Source organism: Mustela erminea, chromosome 4 (genome assembly GCF_009829155.1).
Source record: "Mustela erminea isolate mMusErm1 chromosome 4, mMusErm1.Pri, whole genome shotgun sequence".
In the NCBI taxonomy this organism is placed as follows: Eukaryota; Metazoa; Chordata; class Mammalia; order Carnivora; family Mustelidae; genus Mustela; species Mustela erminea.
The window spans coordinates 98,261,840-98,281,212 of record NC_045617.1 but is presented as its reverse complement, the minus strand read 5'-3'; the positions used below and the strand labels follow the sequence as shown (position 1 = coordinate 98,281,212).

Below are 19,373 nucleotides of genomic sequence, written 5' to 3'. Positions count from 1 at the left end.
ATCTCTAGTCTCTAATTTATTCAGTTACCAGTTTCTGTTGGTTTTACCTACCATTGGTTTCAAGGTACAGTTTTAGTTTACTTACTGCAATTAGACCTCCCATCGATTTCTTAAAGATGATGTGTCTACTCTATCTCTACAACCACTGCCTCAATTCAGAACCCCATCATCTCTTGCCCAGCTTGCCACAATGGCTCCCAGGGGCCCCTATCTGCCATCTGTCCTCTGCTGGTCCATGCTTAACATCGCCACCACCATGCCCTACACCAAACACATACCTGATGCTTCTCTCCTGCTGGCTGCCCTCTATAGGAAATGGTACAGGTCCCAGACTCTGGTCTTCTCCTCATCAGCTTCTCCTGCTCCGTTGTTCCCTCTTACCTTCCAGCAACACTGAAATGGACTTGAAACGCAACTTCTCTCCATACTCAGCCTATCACTTTATTTTTTATTTTTTTAAAGATATTTTTCTTATATATTTATTAAATAGAGAGCATGAGAGGAGAGAGGCCAATGGGAAAAGCAGACTCCATGCCATGCAGGAAGCTCGATGTGGGATTCAATCCGGTGACTCCAGCTCCATGACCTGAGCTGAAGGCAGTCACCTAACCAACTGAGCCACTCAGGCGCCCTATCACTTGTTTTATTTAAACACCCTTTCCCTTCTCTCTCTCCTTCACTTGGCCAGTTCTAACTAATGCTGTAAGATTCAGCTCGAGAGTCATTTCTAGAAATTTCTTTGTAGTCCACCAGGCCCTCACTCCTAAACCTCCCCTGTGTACTTTCATGTACTCTTTTTAATTTCACTAGCCCAGGATGTCACAATTATACTGTTTCATGGACGGGAGCGTTATGTAAGAAATGCCCCGATAAACTCCACAACCACTCATGGTTAGCTCCTTTGTATCTTCGGTTTACTGGAGAACACAACTCATCTTCCCCTGCAGGGAATGGAACTTAGAATTGTCAAAATTGGATCATAGAGAGGAAAGGACCAGAAAATCTTACATTCTGGGGACTATGAGGCATCTGACAGTGGGGTTTTGAAGCAGTCAGGAGGCATCACAGAAGGATTGAGGGGTGAGTGCACACCGGGAGAGGAGCATGCAAGATGGGGAGGAGGACAAGTCTCCTGAAGATGGTAGTGGGATTCATTCTTTTGCTTAGTGCAAACTGCAGACTCATATGGGTGAACAGGGCCTTGCTTGGTGCATCCGAAGTTGATTCCTTTATAACATATTACATTACGTTATAAGTAATATGTTACATATTCTGTAACATACATATACATTGTACATTACATGTTCTGTGACTTGTACATTGAGTACTTGAGGTCTGGTGACAGACTGCCTAAGAAAGCATCATGGTATGTAGGGATTTCTGCTGATAGCATGAGTGACTTTCAAATATTGATCCTATAGGTATTATACATACTGCTATAGATGAGTCCTTATATGCGTTTTGAATGACTATTACCAGAAAAAGTTCCAGCCGTTGCTCATCTTAGAAAAGTTGACATTGGGGCGCCTGGGTGGCTCAGGGGGTTAAAACCTCTGCTTTTGGCTCAGGTCATGATTCTGGGGTCCTGGGATTGGGCTTTCTGCTTAGCGGAGAGCCTGCTTCCTCCTCTCTCTCTGCCTGCCTCTCTGCCTACTTGTGATCTCTGCCTGTCAAATAAATAAATAAAATCTTAAAAAAAAAAGGATACATTATTGAGGGGTGCCTGGGTGGCTCAATTGTTAAGCGTCTGCCTTCAACTCAGGTCATGATCCCAGGGTCCTGCGATCGAGCCCCGCATCGGGCTCCCTGCCTGGTGGGAAGTCTGCTTCCCCCTCTTCCTGGCTGCTGCTCCTCCTGCTGTGCTCTCTCCCTCTCTCTATCAAATAAATAAATAAAATATTTTAGAAAAGAATACATTATTGGTAACCTTCTATTATTATATTATTATCTGGGTCACATTCTGGTCTATATTCAGAAGCTTACTTTTTTTTTTTCTTTTGCAGAAATACTATCGGTGTTTCCAGACACTGGAAGCCTTGGGGGAAGAACAGACATCACAATTACAGGAGACTTCTTTGACAATCCTGTCCAGGTTACCATAGCAGGTAACCAAGTTGAAATGGCTGAAAGTAGTTCATAGTTTTAAATGCTGTAGGAGATTACATACCTCTTACGGCATGGAGAGAGTGGGGGAAGCAATTTTTGCCTTTTCTGACTCGTCACACACCTGCCATAAGGTGTTTGACCCATTTTGTGGAGACCAGGTGTCCTGCAGGAACAGGGTGTTCTGCAGACACACTCATAATTCATGGGCAATTGCTTCAGGGTCCTCATCCTAGGAATGAAGAGAAGGGAAAAGTCTGGCAGCCTCTTCACAAAGGTTTACTCCTACTGAAAGGCAACCTCTCTCCTCACCCTCCTTGCTCAGCCTTCTCTATAAGCTAGAGTAGATAGACATTTGCTATGTAGATTCTTCTGGAATGTCTTTTAAGCTAATCCTTCTGTGGGACTCTTTGAGCACCTTCTGTTCTGCCAGGTAGACGTCTCCTCCGGTTGGTGACGCCAAGGATGCGGGAACATGTCCTCACCATCTCACGTCCCACTTGTCCTCCCATGCTCAGTTGAGTGGTGGGGTGTGTCCTCAGTGAATGGCATTGCTTTGCCTGGCTTGCTTTCTGATTACTATAAGCTGCCCTCTGTCCCATTGCCCTGCACACTCCCTTTCTTGGCCCCCTGCATTTGGGGGGACAATGTTTGCTGCATGACCCACATCCAGTTCATTGCCTTAGAATAGGAGCCTGTCTACTTCAGCGTGGTTGTGTTGTCTTGCCATTACTTCAGTATACCTATCTCTCTTTCTTTCTCATTCTCTCTCTTTCTTTGTCCACTTATCTGATTTAAAAAATTCCCCTCAGGTATTCCATGTGATATTAGAGACGTGTCTCCCAGGAAGATTGAGTGCACCACCAGGGCTCCAGGAAAAAGTGCAAGGCTCACTGCCCCTCAGGCAGGTAAGGAAGTCATCACCACGGCTGTTCAGCGAACTCGTTACAACCGCGAGGGACGGAGAAGTAGAAACGAGTGTTTGCTCCCTCAGCTGTTTGACTGGTTAGCTCTGTGAGCTCCGGGCCCCAGACACCACTGTCAGGGCTTTCCTTTCAGAGAGGTGCTTAGCTTTGTTTTGGTGTTTCACCACACTGCACTTCTAGCCCCAATCTGATGAATGACCAGTGGGGTTCAGGGGAGACCTGATCTGGAAAGCATAACTACAGTCAAGACATTGTTGTAGCCACTGGTGGAAACCCCTGAGCTGCCTCCCTCCATACCGTGGGTCAGTTGGGAGTCCATTGTCTGAGAAGACCAGAGCATTCAAGGGCCCTCTCCTGTGCTCATAATGACAGCAGCAGGCAAGGCCGGGGAGTGAGGCATGGTGGGGTGCATTTAAATGCCATTTCTTTTTCTTTGGAAAGTAAGGATGTGTTGTTGCCTCAAGTTTATGCCTGAAGTGGGCTGAAATGGGGGAGGCCGGGGGGAACAGGTTCCACCTGTTCTTTGCTGCAGATGAAAAGCAAGGCCCTGGAGCACTTTTCTGGAAGCTCAGGTGTCATTAGGGATGAAGGGCCATTGGCATGTTACGTAGCCTGGAACCACGGGCTGCGCGTCTGTATTCCTTACCTGCCCCACGGGGGCTGACTTCATGGTTCAAGTGCAGATAGTGAGCTTAACTCCAGAAGCTCTGCACTTACAGGGGAAGTAACCCAGCAGGGGGAGAAGCCTTTCTAAAGAAAGACCATTCAGGTGTGAAAACGAATGCAAAGCTTTGGCTTGAGCATTCTCTGGGTCCCAGATCTGCCATTTTTACTCAGGGAAGGCTCCCATCCAAGCAAACAAAACTACTGAAGCAGGTGGTAGAGAGAATTTGTGTTTCCTGTCAGGAAATAGAGAGCTGTCCCCTCTTCGAGAGGTTCCTGCGTTAGCTGCTTGGGTAATGGTAGGATTATTTCCTGAATGCAGCTGTTCTTGAAAGTTAATGTCCTTTATGAAGACCTTTTGAAGTTTCTCCTATGAAAGGAGGGCAGAAGACTATGTAAGGCAGCAGTGCTCCAGGGCCCACTGGGGGGTGCTTGGCAACAGCTGGTTGGTCCCGTGGAGATGGTGGGGGTGTTGCGGCTGGCCTCTCCTGAGGGGAGGTGCCCAGGACTTGTTTCCATGCTCAGGACAGGCATCAGAACAGTTCTCCAGTAATCTGAGTACTATATTAAAATATGCTCTTACTTTTCTGCTTGTTCCTTATGTACTGCCTTTTTTTTTTTTTTTTTTTTTTTTTGGATTTCACAAGGAACGACAGTAGTAGCTTAAAATAGTAATTATAATTACTGCAGCAATCCTTCATTAAGTACTTACTATATTTCAGGCTCTTTGTGTATATATTTCACGCTCCCCTTTTTTTCTTGCCAGAATTATTAAATTGACTCATTTGCCTCCCCACCCCCCAACAGCCTTACTGAGATACAATGGACATATAACTCCATCTCCCTTAGTTTTTAGCGCATGATCTCTACTTATTATTGTCTCCATTTTGTTGCCCAAGAAAATGAAGGCATTAAGCGGTTTGCTCAAAGCTACACATGTCGGAAGTGGCAGATCTGGAATCTGAATCCACAAATGGACAATTCTTTAGCTGCACCTTTGGTCCGAGGGCGCAATCATGCAATATTGATTGTACATGTACCTTTGGTGTCAAGGTTTGCTTAATATGAAACACAAAGTAATCAGTACAATATCATTGAAAATATCATGTAACGGCAACATGTCACATGATTTGTTCCATGTGTGAATCCACACATTGGGGCCATGACATATATAGAATTTAAAGATTGCTGATTTTCTGGGAAAAAAGGGAATAGAATTCCCAGGCTGAACTAGACCTTAAAAGATACTGAGGGGGCCTCTGGGTGGCTCAGTCGATTAAGCTTCAGCTCAGGTCATGGTTTCAGGGTCTTAGGATCAAGTCCTGCATGGGGCTACCAGCTCAGCAGGGAGTTTGCTTCTCTGTCTCCCTCTAACCCAACCCACCCCACGCCCCCACCCTGCTGTGCTTGTGTTCACTCTCTCTCAAATAAAATAAAATAAAATAAAATAAAATAGATACTGAAGTTCACTCCTGAACAAGAGAAGTCAGAGCACACAATTATGTTGCCCTCCCTTACTCAATCATAGCATTTGTTTGGTTGGTCAGTTCTCTCCATGACTGGCTTCTCTTTCCTGGACACTCCCATTAAAAAGCACTCCCTACCCTTTTGTGGTCCTCTGAAAATATTTCCCCTTACTGCTCCTTATCAAGTATCTCTTTCCAAGAGTCTCAGTCCAATACTCCGCAATATTGTGTGCTTTCTGGAACATTTGTGTTATCTGTAGAACCTCTCACATGACTACTCCATTGGGATCTTGGTTGACTCACCTCTGTAGAGAGTATTGGGTCACCTTCACTCTGTTATCTGAGGTAAAGTACTTCTCCAGTTTGGGGACGGATGGCCTCTGATGTTTATGAGGTATGCATATTTTACAGGGAACCGAGGGCTTCTGTTTGAAGTTGGAGAAGCTGTCGAGGGCTTGGATCTCACCTCAGGCACGCCAGGGTACCAGTGGCAGATTGTCCCGAATGCCAGTTCACCACCTGGATTTTGGTCAAAAGAAGGGCTGCCCTTCAGGTATGCTGTAGGAAAAGCAGAGTTCCTTTCAGAAGTGTCTTTCTTTACTGGCCTAGGTGAGACCAGGAGACAACAAGCAATGAGATTTCCAGGGGGAGAAATTGGAACATCCACCAATTCAACAACAGTTTGACCACTGTTTTCAACCAGTGTCAGTCATGTTAGTGCAACACAAGCCTTCTGTAGGTGCACACAAACTTTTGATCAAATAGGTAAAATTTAAATTTTCTATGAGTCAGTTTACAGACTGCTTCAGGAGATCACTATTAATTGGAACACTGAACTGGATAAGCCAGGACACTTGGTAGAGAGCAGGGTAAAACTTGCCAAGACCTAAAACCAACCTCTGACTGGTGCCAAAGAAAGAAGCAAGAATATGTCTTTTGGTCATATGGAACAAGCACCCAATGCCGAAGGTCAACCCAGTGGCTGGCGCCTAGCAGGGGAATCTGTTGTGGGCTCTGAGAGACATTGTTTTCCATAGCAGTGATGGCAGTGTGAGTATGGTTTTCCTATTAGTGGTTCTGAGCATTTTTAATCCCTTCAAGGACATGGCCAGAATGTCTAGTTTTCTGAAGTGGTCTTAAAAATATAAAAAGTGGAGAATTGCTTAGACACACTGTTTCCTTAGTGTGCCCTTAGCGTATATACAGAGGGATGGATTCTTTACTGTGTGACGAATCTCTTCTCCTTTCAAACCTCTTCTCAAAAGAGGTTGGTCATGACCTCTGGCTGTGAATTCCAGCCATTTCGTGACTTCCTCCAAGGATTTGGGCATTTAAAATTTCAACTCAATTGTGGAATGAAAGACTTTGTTCCCTGTTCAGGGAATTTCAGACATCAAAGAAGCCAAGGAAGGAAGGAAATCTGTGAACAGAAAAGAGTAGTCTCTATTGTCCCAGATGCCTAACTAACTAGGTATTTAACCACCAATATATAGTTTTAAAGTGGCAATCATGGTGGTCCTTTGTGGCACCTAATGATACATCTTTATCATAGTTTTTGAGAACCATCAATCATGTTCAAAGGAAAACCTTTCAGCTATATTCAGTGTGTGGGGAAGTGTTAAGGAGTCAGACCACCTCAAAATACAAAAGGGAATTTTGGCTATATATACCACCAGCAGGGAATGTCTCTAACTGCCATTTGGAGGAGTTAAAAACCACAGTAACTCTTCCCATTCTCTCTTTCATTTCTTTAAAATTCAAAATTTTTAAATTAAAAAAAATAGAGTATTTATTAATTAATTGATAAATCATTATATTGGTGGGCCTTTAAATAGTTATTTTCAAAATGATTTTCAGAAAATATTCTTGGTGGGGCTCCTAGGTGGCTCAGTGGGTTAAAGCCTCTGCCTTCGGCTCAGGTCATGATCCCAGGGTCCTGGGATCGAGCCCCACATCGGGCTCTCTGCTCAGCGGGGAGCCTGCTTCCTCCTCTCTCTCTCTGCCTGCCTCTCTGCCTACTTGTGATCTCTGTCTGTCAAATAAATAAATAAATAAATAAAAATCTTAAAAAGAAAAAAAAGAAAATATTCTTGGTGTTTATTGAGATAGTTTAATCATTTGCTTAGCCATATCTGTCTCTAATATTAAGGTCACTAGAATTGATCTGAAACATTAAAAAATATATGGTCATATTTTTGGAGTGTTTCATAAAATTGCCTGCATCTTTGAAGTTGTAGGATGTGTCTTTTGATTTGAAATTGTTGACACATTTGATTGACTTTTCTCTGTGGGTTGTAATATTTTTAACTGGAAAAATAATCTCTGTAGGTGTTGAGGTAATTAGTAGGTTCAGAGCAAATCACTCCCCCACCCTTTTTGTGAGATAATGTTCAATTAGTAAACCTTCAAATAATTAAAAACTATTTACTGAACACAACATTGTGTTCAGAAGGTAGAGAGCAAGGTCATTATCTTGGGGAATGACCAGCCTTGTCATATGCATATACAGCCACAGAGCAAGGTCAGACAGCAAGGACTGACCTTCCTCTACATATGCGGTGTGTCTCCTGAACTTCCTATTTAGTTCAACAGATTATGTATTGACTTACTACCATGTTCCAGACCTTCGAAGACAAGTTAGTTCATGAGAAGCAACAACTGAAGAAAGACCCAACTAGACCAGGTCTAGTTGATGAGGAACCATAGGTAAAGTGTTTTTCTAATGTTATACAACTATCAAGCATAAGAACTAAGCTCTGAATTTTTCTGATTTCAAGTCTTGTGATTTCTCCAGAAGTCCACCTATACCACATTATGGCACACCTCCTTTCTGACCCATAGGAATATGATTGTTAAAGAGACACAGCAGTCTGTGAGACCCCCAGAAACACCTTTTGTGAAGTTAATATCTACCATGAGGGAGACAAAATAGAAGCTTCTCTTAATATCACTTGGGGCCATTTCAGTTGTTGATCTCTAGCAGAAAGAGAGTTCCCGCTGAACAGAGACCCCCGATGTGAGGCTTGATCCCAGGACCCCGAGATCATGACCTGAGCTGGAGGCAGAGGCTTAACCCACTGAGCCACCCAGGTGCCTCTATTTCTCTTTCGTTTTTTTTTTAATTAAAAAAATTTTTTTTATTTAATTTTTTAATTTTAATTTTTTTAAAAAATATTTTATTCATTTATTTGGCAGAGAGAGAGAGAGAGATCACAAGTAGGCAGAGAGGCAGGCAGAGAGGGAGTGGGAAACAGGCTCCCCTCTGAGCAGAGAGCCCGACGCGGGGCTCGATCCCAGGACCCTGGGATCAAGACCCGAGCTGAAGGCAGAGGCTTTAACCCACTGAGCCACCCAGGCGCCCCTAATTTTAATTTTTTAATTAACATATAATTTATTTCAGGGGTACAGGTCTAAAGGCCTAAAGGTCTAAGCCTTCAGACAACCCTGTGCTGCAGCTACAACTTTCCCAAAGGCACCTTGGTTACAAAGGGAGTTGTGGCCATTGTGAAGGGATGGGTTGAGATATTGACTAGCAGGTGCTGTAGGAATAGCTGTTTCCAGCGTAGGCTGGCCACTCACATGACAGAGTCAAGTATTTCTTCCTCCTTGCCACAAAGAAAAACAGTACAAGTGGGGCACCTGGGTGGCTCAATCAGTTAAGCATCTGCCTTTGGCTCAGGTCATGATTCCAGGGTCCTCAGATAGAGGCCTGCATTGGGCTCCCTGCTTAGCAGGAAGCCTGCTTCTCCGTCTCCCTCTGCCTGCTGCTCCCCCTCCTTGTGAAACTCTGACAAATAAATAAATAAATATATTTTTAAAATTTAAATTTAATTTTTTTTTTTTTTTTAAGGAAAAACAAAGTGCAAGAACACTCATTTGTTGGGTCTGTGATCCGGATGTTGGTTGTTTTTACTTCTCTCTGTTTCTCTCCTTTCCAGAGCACGGCTCAGTGGATTCTTTGTGGCTCCCGAGACAAATAATTACACTTTCTGGATCCAGGCTGACAACCAAGCTTCCCTGTACATCAGTCATTCAGAGGACCCAAAGACCAAGGTATTCGCCTTCCTCTTACTTTTCTTTTTCTTGTCTCTAGTTCTTTACTCCTGAAAAAAAAAAAAAAAAGAATAAACACCAAAGTGCTCATTATTTTACTTATAATTGTAACATGTCACTAAGCAACTAGGAATTTTAATGTTTCATTTTGTTGGGGGAGTGGGTGGGTTTATTTTTTGTTAATTTTTTTGAAAATTGAGATATAATTGACATGATTTTAATTGTTGAAAAAGAATTTGGTTGAATGTGTTGGCACATTTATTGAGCACTTACTTACTATAAGCCCAGTGTTAAGCAACATCATTTATGTACCTTGTCTCTGATCTTCACAGCACCTCTGTGAGCTAATTATATTTATCTCCATTTTCCAGATAAGAAAATGGAGGCTTGGAAAGATTGTATGGCCAATCCAAGGCCACTTGGATCAGAGGAGGCATGGTAGTTAGAGTTCAGACTCTATCTGTCTGATTCTAAAACTTGTGCATTTTCCCCTGATTTTTGGGCAGAGATGTGGGCAGTCTTCTTTAGGAATTTCCTGGTCAGCTTTGAAGGATAAGAAAAAGTGCTTTTAACAAAAAGCCAAGATTCACTAGCAGCACTGACAAAGAACCACTTTTGCCCTCAAAGTATTAACATGCTTCTATAAAATTATTTTGCTAGTTGCTAGAGAAACATTGTAGATCTTGGTGCGGTCAAGTCATTCTAGGTTTCTCAGGTGGTTTAGTATTATTTTATCCATAGTATCATGTAAAGCCAGGGTTTCAGGTTGGCTGTTTCTGCTCTAAACATGGACCATTCAGCCTCATCCGAATACAGTTTAATAGAGAGACAGAGATAGAGTGAGGGGCAGAGAAGCATACACAACCACAGGTGTGTGATTGAGCTGACTTGTTGGAAAAGCAGACCAGTCCAAAGACCCTGTCAGTAGCTGTTCAGGCACTTGCTGTTTGAGAAGTAAATGCCCATAAGGTTCATAGTATTGACTGTGATATGCTTCTTGGGCCCCAGGTGAAAGTGGCCTCCATCAAGGTGGGCATTGCTGACTGGTTTGATGCTTGGGAGCAGAATGGGCATGACGGGACTTGGCAACGGAAGACCCCGAAGTTGGAGCTGGTTGGTGGCACCAGCTACTACCTGGAAGCAGAGCATGGTGGGAGAGCCCCCAGCAGGGGAATGAGAATTGGCGTCCAGATCCACAATACCTGGCTGAATCCTGATGTGGTCAGCACTTACCTCCGAGAAAAGCAGCAAATCCGAATCCACGCCCAGAGACTTCCGGAAATCCAGGTGTGCGGTTGTTCTCCGTCCTGTGGGATTGGATTTAGGGGCTGAACGCTGGAAGGAACATCATCTGGCCTAGTGGATGGAAGGATCACTTGCTGGGAGCCAGGAGGCTTGAGTTGTAATGATAATTCTGCTGCCAAAGGGATAGGGTATTTATCCAATAGGATTGTGAGGACATCTCAAACAAATGCCAAGTCCTAATATTATTATTTTTTAGTTTTTTTAAAAAATATTTTATTTATTTATTTGACAGAGAGAGAGAGAGAGAGAGAGAGATCACAAGTAGGCAGAGAGGCAGGCAGAGAGAGAGAAAGGGAAGCAGGTTCCCTGCTGAGCAGAGAGCCCGATGTGGGGCTTGATCCCAGGACCCTGAGATCATGATCGGAGCCAAAGGCAGAGGCTTTATCCCACTGAGCCACCCAGGTGCCCCGCCAAATATTATTATTAAGATAATTTTAGTCCTGGCCCGAGCCCGAGTCCTGGCCTCTCATCTTACTCTCCGAACAGCATGAGCTTCACCACCCACTCCACCTTCTCTTCCAACTATCGGTCCCTGGGCTCCATGCAGTCGCCCAGCCACCGGGTCCGGCCTGTCAGCAGCGCGGCCAGCGTCTATGCAGGCGCGGGAGGCTCAGGCTCCCGGATCTCCGTATCCCGCTCCACCAGCTTCCGGGGCGGTTGGGGGTCCGGGGGCCTGGCCACGGGGTTGGCCGCCGGGATGGCCAGGGGTCTGGCCGGCATAGGGGGCATGCAGGGCGAGAAGGAGACCATGCAAGACCTGAATGACCGCCTGGCCTCCTACCTGGAGAGGGTGAGGAGCCTGGAGGCAGATAATCAGAGACTGGAGGTGAGAATCCGGGAACACCTGGATAAGAAGGGACCCCAGGTCAGAGACTGGGGGCATTACTTCAAGACCATCGAGGAGCTGAGGTCTCAGATTTTTGCAAGTTCTGTGGACAATGCCCGCATCGTTCTGCAGATTGACAATGCCCGTCTTGCTGCTGATGACTTCAGAGTCAAGTATGAGACGGAACTGGCCATGCGCCAGTCCGTGGAGAGTGACATCCACGGGCTCCGCAAGGTCATCGATGACACCAATGTCACTAGGCTGCAGCTGGAGACAGAGATTGAGGCTCTCAAGGAGGAGTTGCTCTTTATGAAGAAGAACCATGAGGAGGAAGTAAAGGGTCTACAGAACCAAATTGCCAACTCCGGGTTGACCGTGGAGTTGGATGCCCCCAAGTCTCAGGACCTCAGCAAGATCATGGCAGACATCCGGGCCCAGTATGATGAGCTGGCTCGGAAGAACCAAGAGGAGCTGGACAAATACTGGTCCCAGCAGATTGAGGAAAGCACCACAGTGATCACCACACAGACCTCAGAGATAGGAGAGGCTGAGATGACCCTCACGGAGCTGAGACGTACCGCCCAGTCCTTGGAGATCAACCTGGATTCGATGAGAAACCTGAAGGCCAGCTTAGAGAACAGCCTCAGGGAGGTCGAAACCCGCTACGCCATGCAGATGGAGCAGCTCAACGGGGTCCTGCTGCACCTGGAGTCTGAACTGTCCCAGACCCGGGCAGAGGGGCAGCGCCAGGCCCAGGAGTACGAAGCCCTGTTGAATGTCAAGGTCAAGCTGGAGGCTGAGATCGCTACCTACCGTCGCCTGCTGGAAGATGGGGAGGACTTCAATCTCAGTGACGCCCTGGACAACAGCAGCTCCATGCAAACCATCCAGAAAACCACTACCCGCAAGATTGTGGACGGCAAGGTCGTGTCTGAGACCAATGACACCAAAGTTCTGAGGCGTTGAGGGAGCAGAAGCAGGGTATACTTTGGGGAGCAGGAGGCCAATAAAAAGTTCGAAGGTCAAAAAAAAAAAAAAAAAAAAAGATAATTTTATTTGTGGTCTTAGTAATTTCCAGGTAAATTCACTTTTAGAATCTTGTTCTCTGGAGTAGAGATAAAGTCCTGCAAACAAACAGACCCACGTATGCAAGCACGAGTGTACACACACGTGATTCCTTTGCTGTTACTGATGCAGGTCCTATCTCTCCACTCATGGTGTTTTCTCCATCTGCTTTGCACAGGTCAAAGCCTTTGGGTCTCTCTGTGGTGCCACATACTTGTGTTGAACATTATCAGTGCCCTTTCAGTTGCTCACTTCTTGGCGTACAAAGATGAATCCCTATGGACTCTGCTTTTCAAGTTTAGAGTCTAATAGTAACACATGTATGCAAATAACCATAGAACAAGGTAGAAAAGAGCAAGTGATGGAAATGACCGATCTTCCTTTGTAACTAAAATATAGTGCGCCTGTCAGGGAGCATGCGAGGAGCCAAGCAGATACGGAATAAGACTCTGCTCCTGCCCTCCGGCCCCCACCCCACCCCTGGGAGAGGGTGCAAGGCGAGAAGGGCTGAAAGGGGTCCTTCAGGGGCTGCACTGACGTCTCACACCCTAACAAGAAGTGGGGGACACGGGTGAATAGGGAGATCGACCTAGAAGAGTTTTCTTTCAGTGCTGACACTTGGGTTCGCAGATATTTCTAGATGGTAGTGAGTTTAGATAAAACTGAAATTACAAATAAAAGGAAATAGACAGTGGAGGAGATGTGTCCCGAGTTTCTCTGGCTTAATTAGCCCGCGTCACTTATTCCTGTCACTCTCGACAGATGCTGACTGTGTCTGGCAGAGGGAGCTTCGTCCTTACTTGGGACAATGTCACCAGTCAGCCAATCCCTGGAAATGTCACAGCCCATCAGGTGGGAACCTTCTTCAAATAATGACAGGTGGAGGAGTTGGGGGAGGGGTCTTTATGTCTATGGTGTACATTCTTGAGTATGTTGTTTGTTTTTTTAAAACAGATTCAAAGAGCCATTGAGGAGTTACTTGCCGTCAAATGCAAATTGGAACCCCTTTCGGCCAGCAGCCTACTCTGGCTTGGGTTTGAACAAGGTGTGCTTTCCTTGGCTTGGCAAATGCTGATCCTCTTCTCCATTGTCTTTCTCTCTATCTTTTTCATTTCCTGCTACCAGAGTCAAGAAAAGTTACGGAAGCTGGATTTGGACACCCAGTGGCCATGAGAGTGACGACACACGTGGGAGGGGGTCACTTGGTGTGGGTTTCAGAGAAAGAAAAGCCATTCCCCTGGGGCTCTTGGGTGGAGCCTAGTGCTCCCCATGCTGCCCATGGGAGAAAGGGCAAACCATACAGGAGGAAATGAAAACACTACAACAGTGTGTATCTTATTTAATTCAAATTGTAGCCAAATAAAGGAATTGTTACATGAAACAGTTGAATTGTCACATGAAACATGTTTACCAAATTGTAAACATGCGAGGGCCACTTTTTAAGATACTAATGTGAGCTCAGTTTTAGTCAGAGCTCCTTGTCTCTGCTTCTCAATAGTTTTTGATGCCATGGTACACAGAGAAAATTGTCATCAATGTTTGATGCTCTGTGGCAGACAGAATGGGGCTCTGCTGTCAGGAGCCTTCAAGCCTTCAAGCTCAAGCTCAAGCTCAAGCTCTGCTAACCCAAAGGCTCAAAGGCTGATGACATGGTGAACTCATAACCCAACCCCATGACACACATTGGGAAGCTCTGTCTTATCAATCTCTATGCCGGTCTTCCTGTTTTATCTGCTTCCAGGCCCAGAAGGTTCCAGCTTTGAGGGGGACCTCACCAGTGGGACAGAGCCCTTCTGCGGGAGGTTCAGCCTCCACCAGCCTCGACACCTTGTACTTACACCCCCGGCTTCCCAGGAGGGCTACCAGCTAGATCAGTACACGCACGTAAGTAGCAGCCCTCACCCTCCTGGGTAGGTTGGGTAGGGAAGGTTATGCTCTGGGGTTGAGACTGAGGAAGCAGAAACAAAGGAGTGTTTGCTGGGATCTGCTCCATGCACGTTTCAGGCTGAGATTCTGGGTTTCTTAGCTGCTGTTTCAAGTGGTGAACAGATACCTCTGGTCTTTCATTAGTTAGTGGTTCCATGGAAATGCCTTTGTCTTAGCTGTAGATCCATGGATGTTTTTACATGCTCCAGGATCTTCTTTGCTCATTGGGGAAGAGCGTGGACACTGTAGTCAGACTGTTTGATTTTGAATTTTGACTCTACCCTTACATGTCCTCAGGGTCTCGATTTAGTTTATCCCTCTGTGAAATGGGTAGTCATATAGTCTAGAATTGTGGTGGAGATGAAATGACATAACCTACTAATGTGTGCACTGGTTAGGACTCTGTTAAATGTTAGTCACTGTTATTTATTATGTTTTTTTTTAAAGATTTTATTTATTTATTTGACAGACAGAGATCACAAGTAGGCAGAGAGGCAGGCAGAGAGAGAGAGGGGGAAACAGGCTCCCCACTGAGCAGAGAGCCCGATGAGGGCTCGATCCCAGGACCCTGGGATCATGACCTGAACCAAAGGCAGAGGCTTTAACCCACTGAGCCACCCAGGTGCCCCTATTGTTTTTTTTTTTTTTTTTTTAAATTAATGGGTTGACTAGCACAGCCATCTTTCATAAAAAGAGAGCAGCCTCTTTGCCCTTTGGGAGCTAGAGGGAGCCTAACGGGCTGGCTGAACTCATGGCAGTGTTTGGGGGTGGGTGGCTAGAGGACTCTCCTTCAGGCCTGAGATTGTATCATTCTTTGATATTCCTCAAAATTCCATCTCCTCTGTGTTTCAGGGTTCAGTCAGTTCTTAGTGGAACTTCCCGGGGGAGCTGGGATTAGGCATGTCAGGTTGGGGTCCCGTCCATCTTCCAGCGTGCCCTCTGCGGGACGGGATCCCAACAAGGGGCTATTTGCCCACATGGGCAAGTCTGGAATTATGGAGATGATTCTGGTTGCTACACTTGGGAAGTGTTACTGGCATCTAATGGGCAGTTTCTAAGGATGTTGCAAAACATCCCCCAATGCACAGGACAACCCCATCCCGCCCCCCTGCCGACCAGAAAAGAATTATACAGTTCGAAAGGCCAACTGTGGGGAAAAAAAAAAAATCCTGTAATAAATTCTTCTTGGGAATTTTGCTTAACTCAGAAACCAAGGATGACAGTGAATTAGAGTTCAGGCACTGAGACTCAGAGAGGTGAAGTGACCTGCTCAAGGTTACACAGTTAACTGGGTCAGAACAAGTCTGTTCTGAGATACTCCAAAGTCCTAACTGCCAAGCACAGTGGTAGGCATTTCATGACTCTCTGCGGAGTCAATGACAATTTATTCTGTTTGCCTTTCTGGTGAGATTAGTAAGCTCCAGGACGATGGGACTTGGACTGACGTTAACTCTCACAGCATGAGGGAGTTTCCTAGGGGCAGGACCCTCTTGAAGACACGTTGCTTGAATGGCTGCTTCTTGCACTAATCAAACTCATACCTTTCTCCGGTGTCCATAGTTGTGCCTCGCATACAAAGGCCACAAGAATAACATCCTGAAGGTGACCGTATTTTTCACAACCGACTCTCAAAACTTCACTAAGAAGAACATCACCTGTGACTGGAGTCTTGTGGGGACCAGTCCCGACAGGTAGCTAATCTGTGGGGAGTGTGGTGGCAATTCCGCCAGCTGGGATGATTAGCTCTCTTGGGGACAGGGGCCCCTTTGAGGTACCGACGATTACTTATTTTGGGCCTCAGATATTAACCTGCGGTTCTTTTTTTTTTTTTTTTTTTTTTTTAAATTTAACTATTTATTTTAGAGATAGAAAACATGTACATAAACAGGGAGAGGGACATAAGGACAGTCTCAAGCAGGCTCAGACTCCCTCCTGAGCATGGAGCTGGATGTGGGGCTCGAACCCACCACCCTGAGATCATGACCTGAGCTGAAATCAAGAGTGGGACTCTTAACCAGTTGAGCCACCCAGGCACCCCTTCCCTTGGGATTCTAAACACATCTTAGTCAACTAAGAAGTTTGATTTAAGACTAGTTAGTTGTTAGGAATATAATACTTTTTGCAAATACCCTTGACACTTTACCTGGGGATAGAATGATAGAACATCTTATGTGGGAAAGATTTTAGAGACTGTTCCTTGACATTACTGATAGGAAAAACTGCGACCCAGAGAATTATTGAGTCACCAAAATTTATATAGCAAGTAAATAAAGACTCTGTAATGAAACTCAGGCCTCTTGCTCCCTTGCTTTGGTGTTCTTTCCATAATGGTCTTATGGGTTTTGTAAGTGGTCTTAAACCTCAGTGAGTCTAGGGGTATTAATCTTCTCTGTGGTTAGAGCCTAACATATGACCTGCTGAAGATGCAGAATTATACTGTCATCTGAAAATGCTGCCGACATTGTCATGAGCGAATGACCGCCTTGAAGTGTGCCTCACCCACATGATTGCACACGCTGAGCCTGTCTTGGATGGGAGGCCTGTACCCGTGGCACACAGGACTGCTGGGGTGCAGGGGTTCTTGGGGTGTCTCTCCTAACTGCACAGTCTGCAGGCCCTCAGGCTGGTGAACTTGGCTCTCTGTGGAGGGGCTGCAGGTGCACACAGAGAGGCCCAGTTCTGCTGGGGGCTTTGTTTTTCAGCTGGCGGTTCACTTGCATGGACCTCTGGGAGACCTGTGTGCGTGGCTCTGTGGATCTCCAGCCAGCTCTGGCAAACTCCTCTGTGCTGGTTCACCAGATCGACCTCTTCCCTCTGTCTCAGGAGACCCGTGGGTTCTATGTGGATGAAATTATTATTGCGGACACAAACATAACAGGTGATGATCGAATCTGCTCTCTGTAAGGGGCCTGTCTATCTAGTGCTGACCTCAGACTTTTCTGCTTGGGGCAGTTCTTCTTTTAATGCAGAGGAAACACGTGGCTCCCCATCTTGTCTGATTGGTCCTGGAAAGAAGATTGGTTTGGGATTGTGTGCTCTTGGTCCCCCTATCTTTCTAGCTAATTCCTTCCCCACCCCACCCCCATTTATCCAATGCTTGATCTTCTGTGCTCTTACCCCAATTTTACCGCTTTCATGCTGAGAAGCTTTGTTTCCTCATCTGTAAAATGGGCACAAGCAGGACCCCATCTTATTGAATTACTGTGAAGGTTAACTGAAGTATAGAATGTAATGAAGTCAGCACAGGTCTTGCACCATGGGAAGTGCTCAATAAATATAAACTGTTATTATTACTATTATCATGATTATTGTTAGGTTAGCAGGACTTCTACACCTGTCCATGAATTTATATTTGTCATGCAAAGTGCTGGAAGGAATAAGGCAATATCTGGTCCTGTAAATGGGCTAAAGGTCTCATTTACACCTTCAAGGCAGACTCAGAAAAGAGAGAGAGAGTTAACCATGTCTTTATGAGAAAAGGCTTGTCCTGCTTTTTGCCTATCCACATTCCTCCTACTCAACTTTCAGAGCTCAAGCTTAGCCCTTTCCTCCATGATCTTCCCTCTTGATCTCCTTTAGGCAAAGCAACCTCCCCTAGCTTTGCTTGTTCATGAGGCTTAGGGACAAAGAGTTCATCAGGGGTCCTACTGAGACTGTCCAAGTATGATGGGCAATTAGCTGTGGGCACCACAGCTAAGACAGAATGGGGCAGTCTGTCCCTGGGCTTCGAGGCTTCCAACTTTTGCCCACGTTCCCTTTTCCCTTTATAGTCTTTTGTCTGAAAGTTATAGAGCTGAGGGCAAGAGAGATTGGGGGATGGTGGCAAGAGGTCTCACTTTCGGGCCTGAAATCTCCTCATTCTAGGATACTCATCAAAATTCCATTTCTTACCTGATTCACCGGTTTAAGTGTTTGGGGGGCATCTGTGCTTTGACTGATTTCAAACCCTGTTCATGTTATGGTGTAATTAGGTGATGATAATATTCAAAGGGAGTGCTGGGGTAACCACTTGAATTTCTTGGGGCCCAAGACAACTGGCTGAACCTATTGTTGCTCTCCCCACCCCCCACCCAAGCACTATCTGGATTCCTGGAGTGCTGAGGCAATCAATATTTCATGCACTTGAACCATCGACTGGGAACTCAGGACTAGATGATCAACTCTGTTCCACTCTCTCTAAACCCCTGAAGTCCAGGAGCCAGAGTCCCTCCTCACTGCCCCACCCTTTAGCCATCAAATATTCCAGTATGTGGGACCACCTAGGGTTGAGGTGAGGGGGAGGGGGAAAGGGAGGAGTGGCTTGGGTGAAATAGCCCCCTTCCCATTTTGTCTAGTTTCCCTGCTGGTGATGACTTTGCTTTGAGGATGATTTAATGGCAAGATGAACCGAGAGCCATTGTTAATTGAGATTTATCTGATCAGCTTCACACTTTATATTCTCTGATCTCATATCCTCTATGAACATTCCTTGTATGTATTGGTGCCTATCACTTACTTCTCACTGAGATCTCAGAAGCCCATAAAGTGCTCCTATTATCTCCACTCTGTAGATGAGGAAGCCAAAACTAAGAGGGGTTGAATATCTTGCCCCAAATCACACAGCTGCGATGGGGGGGGGGGGTTAGCATCTGGACACCGGAGCCAAGCCTTCAATGACTCTGTGCCCAGGTGAGCAAATAAGCATTTATTGAACACCTACTGTGTGCTTAGTATTATGCTAAATTAGCAGGGGTCATGCAAAGATGCTGCGCTTTGGACTGTCCACAGAACAGTGGATCAGAACACTGTCCACTGTTCTGATCATACAGTTTTGGGGAAGACGTGTCCCTTACCCTGGGGAAGAGAATCTAAAAATATATTGTGCTGGTCATTTTGAATCTGCCATCCCGCTAAACTCCCTGTGCCATGCAGATTGATGTGTTATGATTCCCACTTAACCAATGAGGAAACAGTCTTAGGTTATGTTGATCAGCCAAATGGTTACCTAATACAAGTGGAAAATCAGGATTTGCGTAGTCCGTTTGAAGGCTTGCCCTGTTT

At 45.6% G+C, this 19,373-nt stretch overlaps 2 protein-coding genes across 7 annotated transcripts in view; both read left to right on the top strand.

Annotated features, from left to right (window-relative positions):
• The window catches only part of PKHD1 (PKHD1 ciliary IPT domain containing fibrocystin/polyductin), a 456,881-nt gene that overhangs the window by 28,601 nt on the left and 408,907 nt on the right, over positions 1-19,373 (top strand). For all 6 annotated transcript variants that reach the window (XR_004285058.1, XM_032340236.1, XM_032340237.1 and 3 more), the window contains 10 exons: positions 2,004-2,105; positions 2,916-3,011; positions 5,570-5,711; positions 9,097-9,211; positions 10,220-10,498; positions 13,170-13,259; positions 13,362-13,452; positions 14,149-14,291; positions 15,894-16,024; positions 17,036-17,211. Coding sequence is in view for 5 of the 6 variants with exons in the window: in XM_032340236.1 (XP_032196127.1) it covers positions 2,004-2,105; positions 2,916-3,011; positions 5,570-5,711; positions 9,097-9,211; positions 10,220-10,498; positions 13,170-13,259; positions 13,362-13,452; positions 14,149-14,291; positions 15,894-16,024; positions 17,036-17,211 (1,365 nt within the window). In the remaining variant the exon portion in view is untranslated. The remainder of the gene's footprint in view (positions 1-2,003; positions 2,106-2,915; positions 3,012-5,569; positions 5,712-9,096; positions 9,212-10,219; positions 10,499-13,169; positions 13,260-13,361; positions 13,453-14,148; positions 14,292-15,893; positions 16,025-17,035; positions 17,212-19,373) is intronic.
• Positions 10,961-12,387, top strand: LOC116588743 (keratin, type I cytoskeletal 18-like). Its single transcript, XM_032340241.1, has one exon. It carries the CDS (start codon positions 11,004-11,006, stop codon positions 12,306-12,308), a length of 1,305 nt encoding a protein of 434 aa, XP_032196132.1. The 5' UTR covers positions 10,961-11,003; the 3' UTR covers positions 12,309-12,387.

Bases quoted from the DNA above. Each gene is read 5' to 3' on its own strand.
- LOC116588743 (XM_032340241.1), top strand. From the start codon at position 11,004: ATGAGCTTCACCACCCACTCCACCTTCTCTTCCAACTATCGGTCCCTG.